The sequence below is a fragment of the Haliaeetus leucocephalus genome, unplaced genomic scaffold (genome assembly GCF_000737465.1).
Source record: "Haliaeetus leucocephalus isolate CR32 unplaced genomic scaffold, Haliaeetus_leucocephalus-4.0 Scaffold751, whole genome shotgun sequence".
NCBI lineage: Eukaryota > Metazoa > Chordata > Aves > Accipitriformes > Accipitridae > Haliaeetus > Haliaeetus leucocephalus.
Window position 1 is genome coordinate 16156728 of NW_010973187.1, and position 17069 is coordinate 16173796.

Here is a 17069-nt window from a genome sequence, read left to right on the forward strand (position 1 = left end):
TTTTTGTGTGTTTTTTTGTGTTTTTTTTTTTTTTTTTTTTTTTTTTTTTTTTTTTTTTTTTTTTTTTGCTTTTGAACAGATGAGGGCTCCAGCATTGAGGACACAGACTTCAACTGGGACGAGTTCCTGGAGGAAACAGGAGCCAGTGCTGCTCCCCACACCTCCTTCAAACACGTACGTGCTTCATCTGATTCTCGTGGGCATTGCACGCATTCCCTCTTCTGGTTTTCAGGGGTCCCTGGAGAACTGAAGTGGGGTCTAACCATTTTGGAGAGAAATTGTCCCTCTGTGCGTGTGGCAACCTGCGTAGGAATGGCCCCCATCTGGTGTTAGGTGAACTCGGTGTGTTTGCATCATCTGCAGTCACAGCTCAGAGCACTGTCTATGCCACTGCCTTATCCTCTGCCTTGGGTTCAAATTTTCCATTTTTGAGGGCTTCTGTTGCTCTTCTTTTGCTTATAATGCACTCATTTCTCTTTGTCTGTTTTTTCTTCTCTATTCATTGCTGTCCATCACAACCTGTAGAGGTTCATCCCACAAGAGTACCTTATTTCTCCAAAGTTGTCCTCTTAATGCCTGATTTACTGACCAGCAGGGTCACCCCGCATGGCCCGTAGGAAACCATCTCTCAGCCTCCTGCCTGGAGATGCTGTCTCAGAAGCATGAGAACCAAGTACTTGGGTAGGTGATGCTCTTCTGGGTGAACGTGGCTGATGTAGACAGCCATGGTATGACAGCATGGTCTGTGGCTCTGGTCCATGTTAGCGCAAGTAGCATTCAGAGCGTCTGAAATCTTGACTGATGAAGATGAGAGCATGCTTTGAAGAAAGGACTCCGTCTCCAAGCAGAGCCCATCACAGTCAAGGATATTGTTGTTTGGGACCAGCTTCTACATCCACCACCAGTTGTTTAACCTCTTCTATTCAGCTCCCTGCGTGTGATGTCACGTGAGAACATGGGACCAAAATGAAGCTGATGTATATGAGTTCTTCATCACAGTCAAGGACGTGCACGTGCGGCCACATCGGTAAATTTTTCCAGGATATCTTTTGTCATTCAACCACAAGACTGTGCTGTTGGAGATGTCGGGGCCTAGTGGGAAGGTGTTGTGATGCCCTCATCTGTGTCAAGCCACGGCAAGTCATGGTGGTCCTCTGTCCTCAGCTGCAAGTCCCATGAGGATAGTGCTGCTCATCCTCCTACCCGACCCATCAGATGCAGGTAGCTGCCTGTTCTGCTACAGCTGCTCACCAGTCGCGCTGGCTCTTCTGCCAGCTTCACTCGGCTGGTCTGCGTGCTCTGGAGGACGTGGACATCTTCGTCTGGAAGAGAGGGGTTTTAGTTGTGGTGCTCTGGGTTGTCTTACACTGAGTCTGTTTGCTGGCAGAGGTGTCCTTTGGGAACAGTGTAGTTGTGCCGCAGTGAGAAAGCTTCCTGAAGAACCTGCTGCTGCTTTAAGAGAAGTCTTTATTTGGATGACTGCTGTCATGCCATTAAACCACCTTTGTCTCCAGGTGATTTCTTGGCTTGTTTTGAAGGGATAAGGAGCTGCAGTGATGAAAAACCTCTCTTCCATCTACGTCTGAAAAAAAAAAACCCCCACAAACCTCCATTCCCTATTTTGCTTCCATTTTAACAACAGTGGAGTATTGCAGGATGAAGGACCATAATTCTCTATACTGGAGAATTACAGGGCAATGCTTATTGTAGAGCTTGTCCTTGATCCAGCAGCTGTCTGGAGAGACCATCTTGTCCCAGGTTTCTGCTCCAGGGCCAAACCCGAATACCAGATCCAGGTGAAAGTTCTGTGCTTCATGAAGCCCTTAAGGATGTCTTTAGGTGCCTGGAGATGCCCTCCTCGTCCTGCTGATCCTGCTGATTGCGGTGTCTCACCAGCACCTCAATCCTGGGATTGTTGTTGTGAGACAAATTAGTACTGGCAACAGTCCTCAGTGACTGTGCTTCACAATCTGAAAATTGATCCTCAAAAAACCCTGGCTTGGACAGGAACCTGAAGGCCATCAGAGAAGATTATATTATCTCTCTGTTTGATTCCAGTCTTCATGTGATTTCCAGTCACAAGTCCCTTGCCTCCAGAGTACCACTTTGGTCTTTACTTACAGTGAGTGCAAGGAGAAAAACTACAAATGAACGTGTATCCTGAATTATTTATGAGGACCCTTATCATCACAAAAGCTGAAGTTCCATCTTACCACTATGTAAAGTAGTAAGCGTCACAGACCTTCTTCAATCTTAGACGATCTCCAAAGGTCCCTTCCAACCTCAGCTATTCCATGACTCCAGGCATTGATGCTGATGGAGATGCCCACACAAGTAAAGGCACATGGAGTGTTGTTACCTGCAAATAATAAATGGCTTTGGCTGGGCAGCACTCGTGGCATAAGCTGGAGTGGGATGAGTAAGGGAGAACTGCTGACATGCCAGGGGAGCGTTTTCTCTGCATCTTGGCATCCCCGAGTCTGCAAAGTCCTCAGGTGGCCAAGTAGACCGTGTTATATTTGTATTTGTGGGTAAAAGAGGCATTTTAACCTGTCATTTAAAGGAGAAGTTAATCAGAGACAGGCTTAAACCAGGCTTTATAGTCTCCAGTTTCAGTAGGAGATAAGGTACTATGCAACCTGTAAGAACCTGTCCTTAAGCATCTCATAGGGAGTAACAGGCTACGTTTTGGTTGGTCTTCTGAAGACAAGTCTGGCACCTGAACCAGTGGACCAGCATCCACTTCTTTATCAACAGCAGCTAGAGACATCCCACTGGCCCTTGGAAGATACCATATGATGTGTCCACAGCAGGCCCTAGCGTTTAACAGCGGTCCCGGTAGTGTCCTAGTCTCCATCTCCAGTGTCCTAAGGGAATTTACATGTGACCCGTCACTGGCGAGATAAATGGAAGCGACGTCTCCATCCGATGGCAAGACAGCGATTCAAACCATTTGCTTCTTTCAGCGATGGATCATCATACCTTACCAGGGTGCTGGGACAGCAAATTGGTTGAGGCTTAGCTGCTGGGTATGGATTTAGTGGAGATGCTCTCCTTGGTCTGACTGGTACAGCATTCAGGCTTTGATGCTTGTCAAGCCTCTCAAAAGGTGCTTCAGTGTTGTTAATAGGACTAATTATTATAGTTGGGTTTAACTCCTAGGGGTGCTTAGAACCTGCCTTTCTACCTTGCATGTGTCCTGCGATTTGCCTGATGGAGCTGTGCAGTGGGAAATGCAACTTCACTTGAGTTATACTACCTTTTCCCAGGCATTAGTGAGATTTATGATGATGATAAATGACCCATTTAAGATGGGTAGCAGTCCTCTCTGAGTTGCACTGCAGCTGAGGTTGCTGCTGCTGGAGGGCCTCTTTAGAGCATGCAGGACCTTGCATGATGGGGTATATGCCAATGAAGTAGGAATGACAGATTGTGAAGGAGGTGGTTGGATTAAGGAGCACAATCAGCTCATGTTCTATCCCAGAGCTGCTCTTCAAGGGTGACATTATCTTGCTTAGCTGGGGAGGGGGGGGTTCGCCTTGCAAGGAAGAAAAGGTAACACCATGCCTTTCTCATTCTGTAAGGTTGAAATCAGCCTTCAAAGCAGTTTCCAACCAGGGATGAAATTAGAAGTGGCCAACAAGAGCAATCCGGACACATACTGGGTGGCTACGATCATTACAACATGTGGACAGCTCTTACTGCTTCGTTACTGTGGCTATGGAGATGACCGCAGGGCGGATTTCTGGTGTGACGTGATGACAGCAGATCTTCACCCAGTTGGCTGGTGTACACAGAATAACAAGGTCCTGATGCCTCCAGATGGTGAGTTCTGTGTGTTTTGTTAGGGTCATGCTCTAGTATTGGGCTGGTGGTTAATCTCCAGACTTCCAGTTGATCTGGAATGGGTACTCCATGACCCTCAACTGGTGTTGGGTGATGCAGTCAGGGTCAGGTCCCCACGGGTCAATGGGTGATTCAGTTTGCCAGTCAGCCTCTAGCAAAGGCATTTTTACTCTAGTTGGTAACAACAGAAGGCGCTTCTATAGGAAGCTGTCTTAACAAGGAAAGTTACTGCTAAATTGTAAAGCTGTGATTTTCAGTTATGGGAGAAAATTGTCCTGTTCTTGTAGGAAAGAAGGGTGAAATTCAGAGTGAGAACAAACTAAGCAAGATCAGTTTGGGTGTAACCAAAATCAGAAATTGGCTGTGCGCTCAAGTGTTTTGCCCTGAAAGTGTAAAACCTTCCATTGCCAGATTCTTGCAGCTGTTGATGCCAGTGGTAAATACATGTGATTAAAGGTAGCAAAATTCGGTCAACGTAGGTTAGGGCATGTCCCAATTATCAGCTCTTGGGTGCACAAAATGTATATGGAAGAGCTGTAAGTTACCGAGTGGCCCATGTGGAACAGTTTAATAATACAGTTTGATCCCCAGTGTTTAAGAAAAATGGTTTTTTTTTGGCTATGTACATCAACAGAACAGCTGTGTATCCTTACCACTGCGTAGCTCCAAGCAGGGGCATACTTGTCACTGTAACTCATACGTATTCCTGCCATATATCCCATTTATTCTGGATCAAGGGAAGACGAGATGAACATTTAGCCTCCAGCTTGTGCATGTGTTTAAGAAAAGTCTCATTTAAGGATTCTGCTGCTGAAGTTATTCTTTTGCTTTCTGTTACATGTGACCACTGGAAAAAGTGTATGTGCCAGTTGTGTGCCATATGTGATTTCTCCTGGATAGGTGTTACCTGACTTCCCACTGAAGTGAGCTGTAGACACGGTCTTTAAATCAGAGCTGACGTTCCTGCCTTGCATATGCCGAACTCTGAACTAAACTTATCTTTTTGTTCTGGTCTGTGTATTTTGAATAAACAGAGGATTGATTGCTTAAAAAAAAAAAAAGTAGTCTTGAAGACAAATATGACTGAGAAATCTGTTGGCTTAGCACTAGTAAATCAAGCTGATGTGAGAGGGGTTAGGTGTTTTGTTTTATTGGTCTCTTAAACTACCTTTTATTACGTGGATTATAATCAATGTTACCAGAAAGGTGTACAGTGCTGTAAACTAAATCTCAAAATATGAGGGTCAAGGGGTAAGAGATCTTATCGACTGTTGTAATAGAAAATAACGATTGTCTTATAACCGGAGGCAACCACTTTTCATGGAAATGTTGGAATCTGCTCTTTGGGTTGTAGCTACTTCATCTGAATTGTCTTGCTTGAATGACTGCAAATGTGCAGTGCATCATACCGCCTTTCTCCTCTGCCTGGGTGATGTAACTGTATACCAGGGTCTTAAATTTGGGCAACTGCCCTGTTTTGTTGTTGGTTTGTGGGTTTTTTTTTTCCTCACTCCCATTCTCAGTTCTGTTAAATATGTCTTAGTATAGTTTTCAGAAAGAATAAATTAAATGTGTAGGTTGTAATTTCAAAACAGATTTAAGCATTTAAGAGCTTGAGTCGTATTTTGGAATGAGGCATCTAAAAAGCCCAGGAGGATTTGAGCCTTCAGGACTTGTCTCACTTGGAAAAGAGAGAGGTCCTAAATGTGCTCATAAATCATGAAACTCCTCTGGGTGTTTGCCCGCAGGGTCAGCCCGTGGTCAAAGGTGGGTTTCCAAAAGATCAGAGCTCCCATTGGGACACCACAGGGTAGAACCTGAATTTTCAAGAGTGCCCTTTGTCTTCCGTAGGGAGAACTGAGCTCTGACCAGCTTTTCAAAGTAGCTTGTGAGTACTGGACTTGTATGCAGATGTCTGGAGTTCGTCCTGTGCTTAATTGCTTTGCTGATCAGTGAATGTATCTTAACGAGCCAAACTTCATTGGAGCGCTGAGAGTTTTAGCTGGTGAAGCCTGCAGGATTAGATTTTGCATCGGTTATAGAGAAAGTGATGTTCTCTGTGAACTCCGTGGAGGTTTTTTTGCCTTTTTAGCATTGCACACTATTTTGTTGCCAAACCTTTGGAAGAAACGAAAGCCAGCTTCAAATTGCGTGGACTTGTTTTCTAAGGGCCTGATTCTGCACATCTTGATTACAATGAGGATATCTGTTGGCAAGACCATGCAAGCAGCATGGCCAGGGCCAGTTATCTGTCATTAGGGTTTGATTTTAATCAGGAGCTGAAGGCTTTGGTTAAAACGCAGATCTGCTAAGAAGGACTTGTTTAACGGACAAAATACCAGCACTGCGACAATGGTCTGGTTCTGCTTACGAATCAGATCGGACTGATCAGCGCTCATCTTATAAATATGATGCCAGAGAAGAATGGTCCGGAGTGATAGGACAAAGAATTTCATTAGGAGGGAGAGAGATGTGAAAAAAATGGGACGGTTCAGTTTAGCAAATCAATAAAGCTTGATTTACTGTTCACTACACATGGAGCTTTTAAGGGGCAGCTGCCAAATAATTGTTGTTTATGATCCCAATAGAAGGAACTCATTTAATTTACAGACTGTTACATGATTATTTATTGGGTGACGTTAGTATTGCATCATGGTGCCTGTGAGTAAAATGTCAAGTCATGTTATGTCCTCCTGTGACATTATGGTGCAGTGCACTAGAATAGGACCACTCAAGCCAAATACTTGAGTTTTCAATAAAAGGTATTGGCTTACGAAAGGACACGGTGTGAGTGCCTGTGTGCCTGCAAGCTTCACACTCCACCCCCTCCTTCCCTGCAGGAAATCAAAGGAGTAAAATTGTAGTTACTTCAAGCTTTGCCATTAATTATATTTTTCTCATTACAAATCGGTGTGTAATTTGAATTGCAAACTCAACTATCCTGGCAGAATAGATCTGTTTACCATTCAAAGCAAAATGAAAATTATTTAAATTAGTTAATATAGAACTCATTTGAATGAATTGGATGTTTATTCATGAACTAGCTGAGGCAAGTGTGAAGCTGTCCTTATGGTCTGTAGCTTTGGCACTGATCAGCTCTAAAGTCACGTCCTGGGACAGAGATTTCTATTTTATTGCATATTAACTGTGGTGTAGACCAGTGGGTAGCTCCTGCCTGACGTAGCTGAGTGTGAAATTTTCATCCTTTCTGACAAGGCCCCTCGGCAATTGTAATTCATATGAGGAAGGACAACGTGCTTCAAAGTTCCTTGACAGTGGCAAGGCTGTGGTGGTATAGTAGGGTTTGTTTTCTGCGCTATAGGGGTGGGATGTAACACAGACTTCCCATCAGTTGGTGAAAATTTCCCCATTATGTTAGCCTGCATGGAAACAGGGACAGCCTTTATCCCCTCCTATGTCTTAACCAAGCGCTGTCCTCCTCCTCAGCACACAGCCGATGCGATTGCTTTTCAACATCCTCCATCCCTTGGGATGTTTTACCCACTGAGCATTAAAAATTAAAGTCTAACTAAACTTTCCCTTACTAGCAATTCCTTTAACTGTGAAAGGAAAAGAGGTCTCTTGCCTCCTTTAGCCTGTTATTTCTATGTTCTGTTTTCCTTTGTTGATGACAGTTGGGTTCATGAACACATTTACCGTCGGGTAGAAGAGCAGTGTGGAGAACCTGACAAGCGTAGTAGCTAAATTATGCATTGTGAACCACGCGTAGAGCAGGAACGTCTTTTGATTGACACTTGGGTGTTTTTGTACAGATTGCAGATTTACAGCTGAGCCAACAGAGCTGAATCTCTCCTGGCACTATCTTAATGCATTCTGGGATGCGCTAAAGACACTGGACGACAAGATTATTGTGTACACTTGTAATTGCCGTGGTGGTTCTGCTTTAATGTTATTGACAGATGGAAATTCAAATAGGGCATTTCTGTGTGCAGATCCGTGCAGTGAGCTTGAGTCTGCTTGCCATGTAAACCAGAAGACGGAGGAGACTGGAGATGTAAAGAAATACAGCGGGGAGAGAACCAGGTCTATGTTTTGATTTTACAATGAGCTGGTACAGATGGGAAAACGTCTGAACACCATCTATACCTGGATTTGGTGATCGAGGTGATCAATCGTACTGCGATTATGTGTAGGAAAGCAGCCTTTACTTCTCTGTTACACCACTATAAGGAGGATGAAAGCAGAAAAACCTGGTCCTGGGGTGAAGCAAGTCCCTCTTGAATGGTGCTGAGCTTCATGAAGTGAAATATGCCATGAAGAATGGTGGACATGAAGCATTTTGCCTGCCCAGACTTTCTGTGAAGGTGAACATCATCATTCGGTCACTATTTGAAATCGTTTTTTGTGTTTTGCTCAGGTCAGGTTAACTTCTATCCTAGATCCAGGCCAAAGGAGGGGAATTTCACTTGGATTCAAAGTGCTGGATTTGATTCTGGGCAGGGTATGGATGAAAAAGGAGATAAAACTTATGCCACGGCAAACTGTGGCATTTCAAACATTTCAACTGCCTTGAAGTGACAACTATTTTTTTTTTTACCATTATCTGATCTATCACAGAGCCAAATCCTGTTGTTTGAGATCACTGGTGTAAGGGAGGGGAGAATTGGGTCTGGTTGGCTGTGTCAAAATTTATGGCATGAGGACTCACCAGATTCTGCGTAGTCAAAAGGTGGTTGGCTGTGTTGCACAGCTGATACGTATGCAAGATGTCAGATGAATAGATAAATGGAAGAAACAAGTTAATTTTGAGCCAGTTTTTCCACTTTGTTAGTGCTCAGGTGGAATCATTGATAGATGCAGTGGTTAGAAGAGGTGCTGGGGCTGGACTCCCGCAGAAAGTAGTGGGATTGAGAGAAAACGGGGCGCAGGGGATGGGAACAGGAGCAGTAAGGGGAGACGGTGAGACAGGAGCAAGGAGAAGAGCGAGCCTGGAGCAGTCACTTTCTGCTTGGGTGTGGATTTGGTGTCGTTCAAGACTCCCTAGGTGTACAGGAGGCTTTTTTTAAGGGGCACAGCTGGCGGTGGTGGTGGTGGAGATGTGGCCCATACACTTGCCTTTCAGCATCGTTCTTGGAGGTCACTTGGGTCTGCAAAGTTTGTCCACAAGTTCTTCAGAGAGTCACACAGAGATAATGTTTCTGAAAATAGATGAAGGCCTCCAGTGCTTCTCTCTCAGAAAATGCTATCATGGATTTTTATTTATTTATTTTTTTTTTAACTGAAGCCAACTTTCCCCTGGTAATCTCATCCCAGAGGAAATAAAACTTAAACTATGCCTGCAGGTCCATGATTACAGTGCAGGTAGAGGGATCAGATGGGCAGGGTGGACTTCTTTTATCTTTGTGAGGAGTTGGCTCACCTCCACCAACTTATCTGAGATGAGTTTGCTTTTCTACTGGTATAATTGAGAGCAGATCTGGCCCCGGTTTAGCTCTTTCACTGAAGGCTGACCTGAAATATTACTTCCTAAGAGCTTGAGGCTGGAGAAAATCGGCAGGCATTCACTGAGCTTATGCTGTTTTACATCAGCTAAGAAGTGGGTCCTCGAGCCAAGTAAAATGAAACTCGGAAATCTTCTTTGGCAGGTTGTACTGTCAAAGATTGTGGATATTTCTAAAGTAGTACATAGGGGTTTTTTTATCTTCTTTGCCCAATCCTTATCCTCTTATTCCATCAAAACCAAGTTTAGACTAACCTAATGTAAATAGGTTGCAGGATTTCTTTATTTTAAATACTGTAAATGACTCCTAGTACAGTGTTTTGTGTGTGCTTTTCAAGTTGACTTTAGCAGACTATTAATTATGCAGGGGTGATGTTAGCATAAATAACTAGTCAGCAAATAAATGTCAATTAAATATTCTATTAGTATAGTAGGCAGCTTTATGCATTGGCCTAGAACATTTAGCAGATTATACTTAACGAGCATATAAAATATAGCATTTGGTTTTTTTTTTCTTTGCTCTCCTCATGATGGCAGAGGGGAGGAGAGGAGGTAAAAATAATGCCAGCTTTGGCTGAAGAGCCGGGGGTGTTCGGTCTGAAATTTGCCCTAGTAGGAGCCACGTGAGTTGGCTCTGATGTCTCCTGGGAGCTTGCAGCAGCTGGAAATCGATGGAGCATATCGTGGCTCGGCATCTCCCCGCCGGCCCCGCGGAGCCCTTTGCAGACTTGCTCCCGAGAAGAACATATTTTCGTTACAGCACCCACAGTAGTTTTTCCTTCCCTTCCTTGACGTGACTTAGATCGCTCAGTCTGGGATGTGAAAATTCAGGAGTTAGCCCATCGCTCGTGCGTCATCAGGATAATGTTGTCTTGGTGAGGAAAATGGTCTTGTCACTACTGTGTGAAACTGCAAAAGTTTTGCATGTGGTGTTGGCTTTAGTTACTTTCGAAAGACTTAATATTGCCAAGCGAGGCCCTTTTGGGGTAAACTGAGTGTAACAGGCCCCCATATGTCTTTTGGGAATGTCAGTAACTGTTGAGCTACTGTGCACATGTGGCACAGCCTGGCCAGTGGGACAGGCTTTGCAAAATGTTTTAGTTGTAGACTTTATCAAACGCAGAATCTCTGAGCATCGCCAGGTCTGCTGGGCTTGAGGTCAACCTTTTCCATTTTGATTTTCCTTTTAATATTTTTCAGGTCTAGAGGCATAGTTGCAGAGAACCTTGCGGGGATGAGATGCTGGCAGGTTTGTAAAGTGGACTGGGGAGTAAATGATTTTATCCCAGTGTTTTTGTTGTGAAACTAGGACAGGGAAACACTGCGTGAGTGGGCGATGCGAGGTGTGCACCGCTCTGGCTTTAGCTGGGGCTGCCGTGAGTGATGGAGGCTATCGAGGGGAAAAAATCAATGCTTGGTTATACATAGGTCCTTTGTTTTCCAGTTCGCCCGGAGTGCGGTGGAGGTAATCCTTAGGGAACGTACCTACTATGAGGCTCCCAGCCTTGGCTCTGCAGTGATCCTGTGGTTTAGGTAAATGGTGATGGGGTAGTGTCGGGCTCTGCGAAGGGGAATATTTTCCCTGGGGTGAGGGCCCATCAGCTGGTGTCACTCTGTGCTCCTCTACTGAGATTTTGGTGGAACTGACTTAGAAAAGGTGTTTTTCCCCTTCATAAAAAAACCATAAATGCAAAGCCTCTGTTCTTGCCAGTATTTTCCTTTGGGGAAAAAAAGTCATTGTTTTTTCCCCACAAAAATGTCAGAACGGTTGTTCCTGGGGTTAAATGCCCAAAATGTTGTCTTGAGTTGCAGCAGTGCCTTGTGGGATTCATACGTGGGGGCTGGTCCCTCCTTGCACTTTTGCCTGGGTTAGACTTTCACAAGGATCTGGTCTCTCCTTGGGGAGTCATCCTGAGATGTCTTCTCCTTGATGCCCCATGAGGTGCTCTTGTGCCTGCGGAATGCAGCCCTTGCTGAGGATCAGGCATTTGAAAAACCAAGGCCATGCAAGATGGTTTAGGTTTCCAGTAAAAAAAAAAAAAAAAGCCCAAAGCTTGCACATGAAGTAGGCTCTGTTTATTAAAAGGAAGAAAAGAACACACTTTAATCAAAACCTAATTTTCCAGTAAGAAGCCGTTTCAGCAGAAACATACTCAGCAAGCCTAGTTTCCAGGGACAACGACATCTGCTTATGCTGTATTTATATTTATTTATTCTCACAAACAAATGAAGTAAGGGAAACAGGAGCAGGCCTGACCAGAAAGCCTGTGGTCCAACGAGGCAGGGATGCATGCAGTGGCTGCGGCCACCAAAACTGCGTGGGAGCCTGCAGTGCACCTAAAGTGCCTGCTCAGCATCCATTTTGGGGTGCTTTTTTTGTTGCTCAGGATTATTTGGGGAAATTAGATTTGGCCTGCACCCAGATTAGGTATCAGTGCAACTCCTTAGAGAAGTGACAGTTTCACTGATGCAATTGTCCCTGCGCAGTCCTAATGCAAATCCTGGATTTTTGGACACTTATGGGTGGAAAGTACTTTAATTTATATTTCTAAGTATAACCTGTCCTCACTCCTGTACTGGACTGAACTATATTGTCAGTAAAACTAGTAAAACAGTATTACATAGTTTTACAGCTAACACTGAGGATAATATAGCGCTGTTTACGCTAGTGTGTTACTAACCCAACTTGGAGCATGGGTTTAATCTGTAGGTTGGCTGACAGCCGAGGAAGGGTTCAAGAAGGGGTTTCAGCGATGGAGTGAGGTTTGATAACAAATGACTCGGACATACCGATACTGAAATGAAGGTACTTTCTGACGGCTTTTCCCTTGCTTGGGTGGACTGTCTGTCCTGACTTTTATTTCCATGCATTACTACTGGTGCATAGTGCCTTCCTCCATAAATGAATGATGTTGCCATTCCCATAGCAGGAGCACTGTAAACCAGCAATATGGTTTGCGGCACCGTAACAGTCCATTTTGGGTGGTACAGGGAAGGCTGAACTATTTCAGCTACAACTATCCCATTATGATTAAAGCAGGTGCACCTTGTGTACAAGCAACAGTGGAGCTGAGGATCAGGCTTATTGCAATGAAAACTGAAAGCCTAATCCTTTTATAAACAGTCTGGAGGGGGATGAAGGTGGGGAAAAGAAAAGCGGTGATTTTTGTGGACTTTGACACGTTATAAATATATCCTGAGTGAAACCAATAGTGTGGAGCTTTATGAAAGATTTAATGAATAAATATTTCATGCCCACATGGTGCTTCTTCAGTAACGCATGCTGTTGGTAAAAAGCAATAAACAAAGAACCTCCTTCAGGGTTTGTTTGGGCTTTTAAATTAAACTAATTTAATCAACTTTTTCAGTCAAGCTTGATATTAGTTCATTTCTGTACACAGCACTGTACTTGGATCTGTTTGTTTTCTCCTGATACCTGTTCTCCTGTTCGGAAGATGCTTGAATATCAAAGAATGATTCATTTCATCCTGCCCCTATGGTGAGCATCTGGGTTTTCAAGGCAGAGACTTTCTGACTTTCTCTGTATCCTACAGCTTGAGGAGTCAGCCATCCTCTACCGTTACGGGACCCCAGCTGGGGTTTTCATTATTCACCAGGGAGATCACTTGAGCGTGTTGGTCATTTCTCAGTGTAAACAAGCAGGCATCGTTTGAGTTTTGGAAGCCATCAGCACCCAGTTTGCTGCTGCTTGAAGGACCAGAACTAGCCAAAAGTGCTCTGGAGTCTGGCCCCCCCGTGGGCAGCAAGGTTTGCGCACTTCTGCACTGGATTGCAGAGATTTATGCAGGGAGATTGAAATGCTCCTCAAGCTCAGGCTATTGGCAAAGCTGGGGCTCGGGTGTGCTAGTGCCGTTGGTTTATGGTTGACTGTCACAACAAGTGGCAGGAAGGAGATCAAGATATGTATCAGCTCTATGCTCCATGTCTTTGCAATAATTTAAAAAAAAAAAACCTCAGACACCTGATTTTGCCTTGGGAACAGCAGGACTGTAGCCAATTGATTCTTTCACAGCCGACCGTGCAAGTGAAGAGCAAATAAGACACAGTAGGGAGGTAAAAGCAAGGGTGATCGGAGGGGTAGAGCTAACTTTGGGAAGGCATCTGTGGGCAGGGCTGCTCAGTGAGCTGAGGATCTGCATAAACTTGGACACTGATGCACCTTTGCATGGGGTGGGGGGGGTTGGACACAGGTGTATGGAGTGGGGCATTTCTCAGCTTCTTTTGCCATGAAAAGGAGTAAAAGTGTTTGTTTGTTTTTTTTTTTTTTTAATTTTTTTCCCCACATCCACTGATCTGGAACCACTTGTTTTTCTAGTGGGCAGCTTTGGGAACTGAAATTTATCCCTCTTGGCTGGATGGAGTACATCCCCGTGAGGTTTGTGCTGCAGTATGGGCAGTGACAAAAAAGAGGAGTTGTATTAGAAAGTGAGGAAGCTTTGCTTGTCCAAACCCATGTAGAGCTAGATTTCATTTACTTTTTTTAGTGTCATTAGGCAATGTGTGAGGTTGTGTCTGTATAGATCAAAGCCCACGCCCTTCGCACAGCAAAAGGGTTCAACTTTGGCAAAGATTGATGGAGCAAAACTCATTGCAGTAGTGCTGGGCTGCAGTAGTTGACTGATCCAGCCCGAAGTGTTGGCAGAACCAACTTCTACTGTGGCTCCCGACCTCCTGCAAGGAAAACGCATTTCAATGGGACTCAAGCTCTGTTCAGGATGCGCGGAGGGCTTAAGATGAGCAGTTGAGACCCCACGGCTTCTCCTTCTGCTGCTCGCAATTCTGGTCACAGTCCGCGGGATAACACTGCAGCCGCTGCTGTGACTAAACATTGGTTTTGGACTTGACATTTAGTACAAGTTGTGCTGGAGGAACAAAGATACGGGAGGAAAAGAGTAATTGCAGCACGAGGCAGAGACTGTGAATGAGAAGCTGTATTTCCAAGGAAATACTGCAGGAAGAGGCTGTGAGCAGACATCAGGCTTTTCTGTGAGTAGAGATTTCCTGAGATTTCCTTGTTCTTTAGCACCAGGTGAAAACAGGGTGGATTTTCAGAAGGTACGTTTGAGACCATTTCAGGTAAAATCTCCCTTTGACTATTGCACAAAACTGCAAAATCCTCCTCCCAAGACATTTACGTGCTAAGGGCTGGAAAGATATAAATTATTTTACAATTAAAGTCCCCATCAGACTCCTAATAACAAATGCGGTTGAGGAGACAGTAAATTTTAGAAGTACTGGCTCTGTTGCTCTGTGTTGAGCCACTATTTGACATCATCCAACTATTTGGCGCAAACCATGTGGATACAGAGCAAAATGCAGAACAGTTGAGAATCTGTTCACTGTCGAGCAGAAGGCGTACAGCCCCTTTGGCAGACTTGGTGAGTTGTCATTGAGGAGACTACAATGTCATTATTCAACCAAATACCCCTGAAGCGTGCACCTCAGTCATGACTCTAGAAATGTCCACGCCTTGAATATTCAGCAGTGAATATCCAGAGTTGTTCTTCCACAATCACGCCACCTCCTGGGACATGTACTCTGAAGCTGTGGAGCTAGAAAGCCTAAAAATGATAAAAAAATAGGAGGATTGACCCTGAAAGCATAACAGTGGATGCAAACCACTCTTTTTTGACATGGTCAACCTAACTAATGTCCAGCTGAATGCTTTTTTTTATAAAGTGTTCTTTTAAAATTATAATTCTGAGAGATTTGAAGTAGCAGTTTGGTAATTGCCTATAATTTCCCTTCCCCAGTCTCCCACAATTGCTCCCAGAGGAGTTTTGGAATGAAAATGCCATCTCAACTGTAAGACTAGGCCTAGGTAGTTAATGTGGTGATATAATACATAAAACATCAACAGTCTTAAATAATCGCCATTGGAGACATCTGTGGAGAATTAAAAACCCGCTACCATTCATATTCTGTTAGGCACAGTTTTGGGTTTTTATATCAGAGAAGGAGGTGACTTTTCTGTGCATTAGTGTGGGAAGGGTAAATAGCACGAAGGACTTGATCCAGAGCGTGCCAAAGTTGATGTACACGTTTCTTCAGTGGACCTTTTTTGATCAGGTTGAAGATTAAATTATTTCTATTAGAGCTGAGCCAACAGAGGATTTTCTGTGCTCTTTTAGGCCAAGGACAAGCCAACGTGTCTAGTGTAATGTCTTCAGCAGAGTATTCCTTCAGATGCACCTAGGGGCACCTCAGATTTTGCTCGTGAGGAGCATGCATATAGTGAACTCGGGAAGCTGCTAGTGGCAGATGCAAGCGCCAGCATGATCCTGAGCCAGCTGTGACTTGCACTTGATTTTTCCCTCATTACACATGATAATGTGGGCTCCCAGTCACCATGGAAGGGGTTTGCTTCGTGGAGCAGACCATATGCTCCTGGAACCCGTGGAGGTAGCAGTTACGCAGTGCAGAGATTTAAATGATGCTCCTCTAAAGCATTTTCCTGATGACAATTAAAAATCAATTCCTCTAACCCAGATTCCAAATTCTGGGTCAATTCTGGCCCTTTTGCATGATATTGGAAAGCTTTTCCTCTTAATTCCCAAATGATTTGTTTCTATGTCTGTGTGTGTGCTCTCATTTCTATTTGATTTTGGTCACAAAAGGGAAAAAAACCAACAACCAAATAAGCTTAAGGATGTGCTGAAACCTTTCCTGATTGATGGTTTATTTTGTGTTGTGAGGCAGAGCATCCACCTCCTGCATTTGTGGCAAAAAAAGCTTTTTCCCACACTGTCACTGTTGGGATTGGATGAAGAAATGAGGGGAAAGTCAGCATTTTCAGGTCGTGGTGTAAAAATGCAGCTGCTTCCTAAAGTGCTGGAGTTAATCTAGAAGATGTATCCAGGGAAAACTTTGCCAAACTCGGGAAACCATCCTGCTATACATTGTACAAGTTTTACTGAAGAGGCTCTGGCCATGATGAGTATAGAACCTATAGAGAGTAACTCCTGTAATTCTCCCATGCTAAGCAACGCTGGGAAGGTCACTGAGGAGTCCCTGCCCGTATGAAGCATCTACACCCTGAGCATTTGACGACTGAAGCTATGTCTTGCTTTGCTCTGAGCTATTCTGCTGTCGACCTTGAACTTGTCAGTCTGGACATCAGCAGGTGGCTCCTTATGGAAGGTCTCTTTCCTGTAGAACATCTACAAAGTTTATTTAGGAACAAGCCAAAAAACCTCGGAGGAAACATTGTGTGATGAAGATGAGATTAAGAGCTCACCAACCAGCTCTGCACTAAGATTTGGGAGCCTTCAATTTAGCAGTGAAGGCATTTGGGTTCATCAGAGCATCATCATCTCCAGTCAACATGTCCCAGAGTGATGGAGTAGCTAATGTTTTAGAATTCAAGGAAGGTTTGGAGCACTGTGGAAAAGCTGCTGGCTTTTCAAGTCCTGTAACACGTTGTTATTCTCATTTCAGATGATGCCTTGCATAATGTTCCATGTTGATCTCCAATTCAGATCTAAACTCTTCAAAGTTTGGGGGATGTTTTTGATCCTGGGATTTATAGTTCAAGCCCTTTTCTAGTTTCAAGTGAAGAAAACACATGTTTAGCAAGCACAAAATGAGCCTTGATGGAGTATTTCTTTGACGGTGTTGTGATGATGATTATGAATTTACATCTTGTGCATAGGATGTTAAGCACCTCATAGGGCCTGGCTGTGCTTAGACTGTACCATTAATTTTGGGAAGGATGCATGGTGAATGTTCATAAGGCCCTCTA

General features: G+C 44.1%; 1 protein-coding gene across 1 annotated transcript in view; it reads left to right on the forward strand.

Annotated features, from left to right (window-relative positions):
• The window catches only part of SFMBT2 (Scm-like with four mbt domains 2), a 100921-nt gene that overhangs the window by 6890 nt on the left and 76962 nt on the right, over window positions 1-17069 (forward strand). The window contains exons 2-3 of the mRNA XM_010581012.1: window positions 80-174; window positions 3585-3825. Of these exons, the coding sequence (XP_010579314.1) occupies window positions 80-174; window positions 3585-3825 (336 nt within the window). The remainder of the gene's footprint in view (window positions 1-79; window positions 175-3584; window positions 3826-17069) is intronic.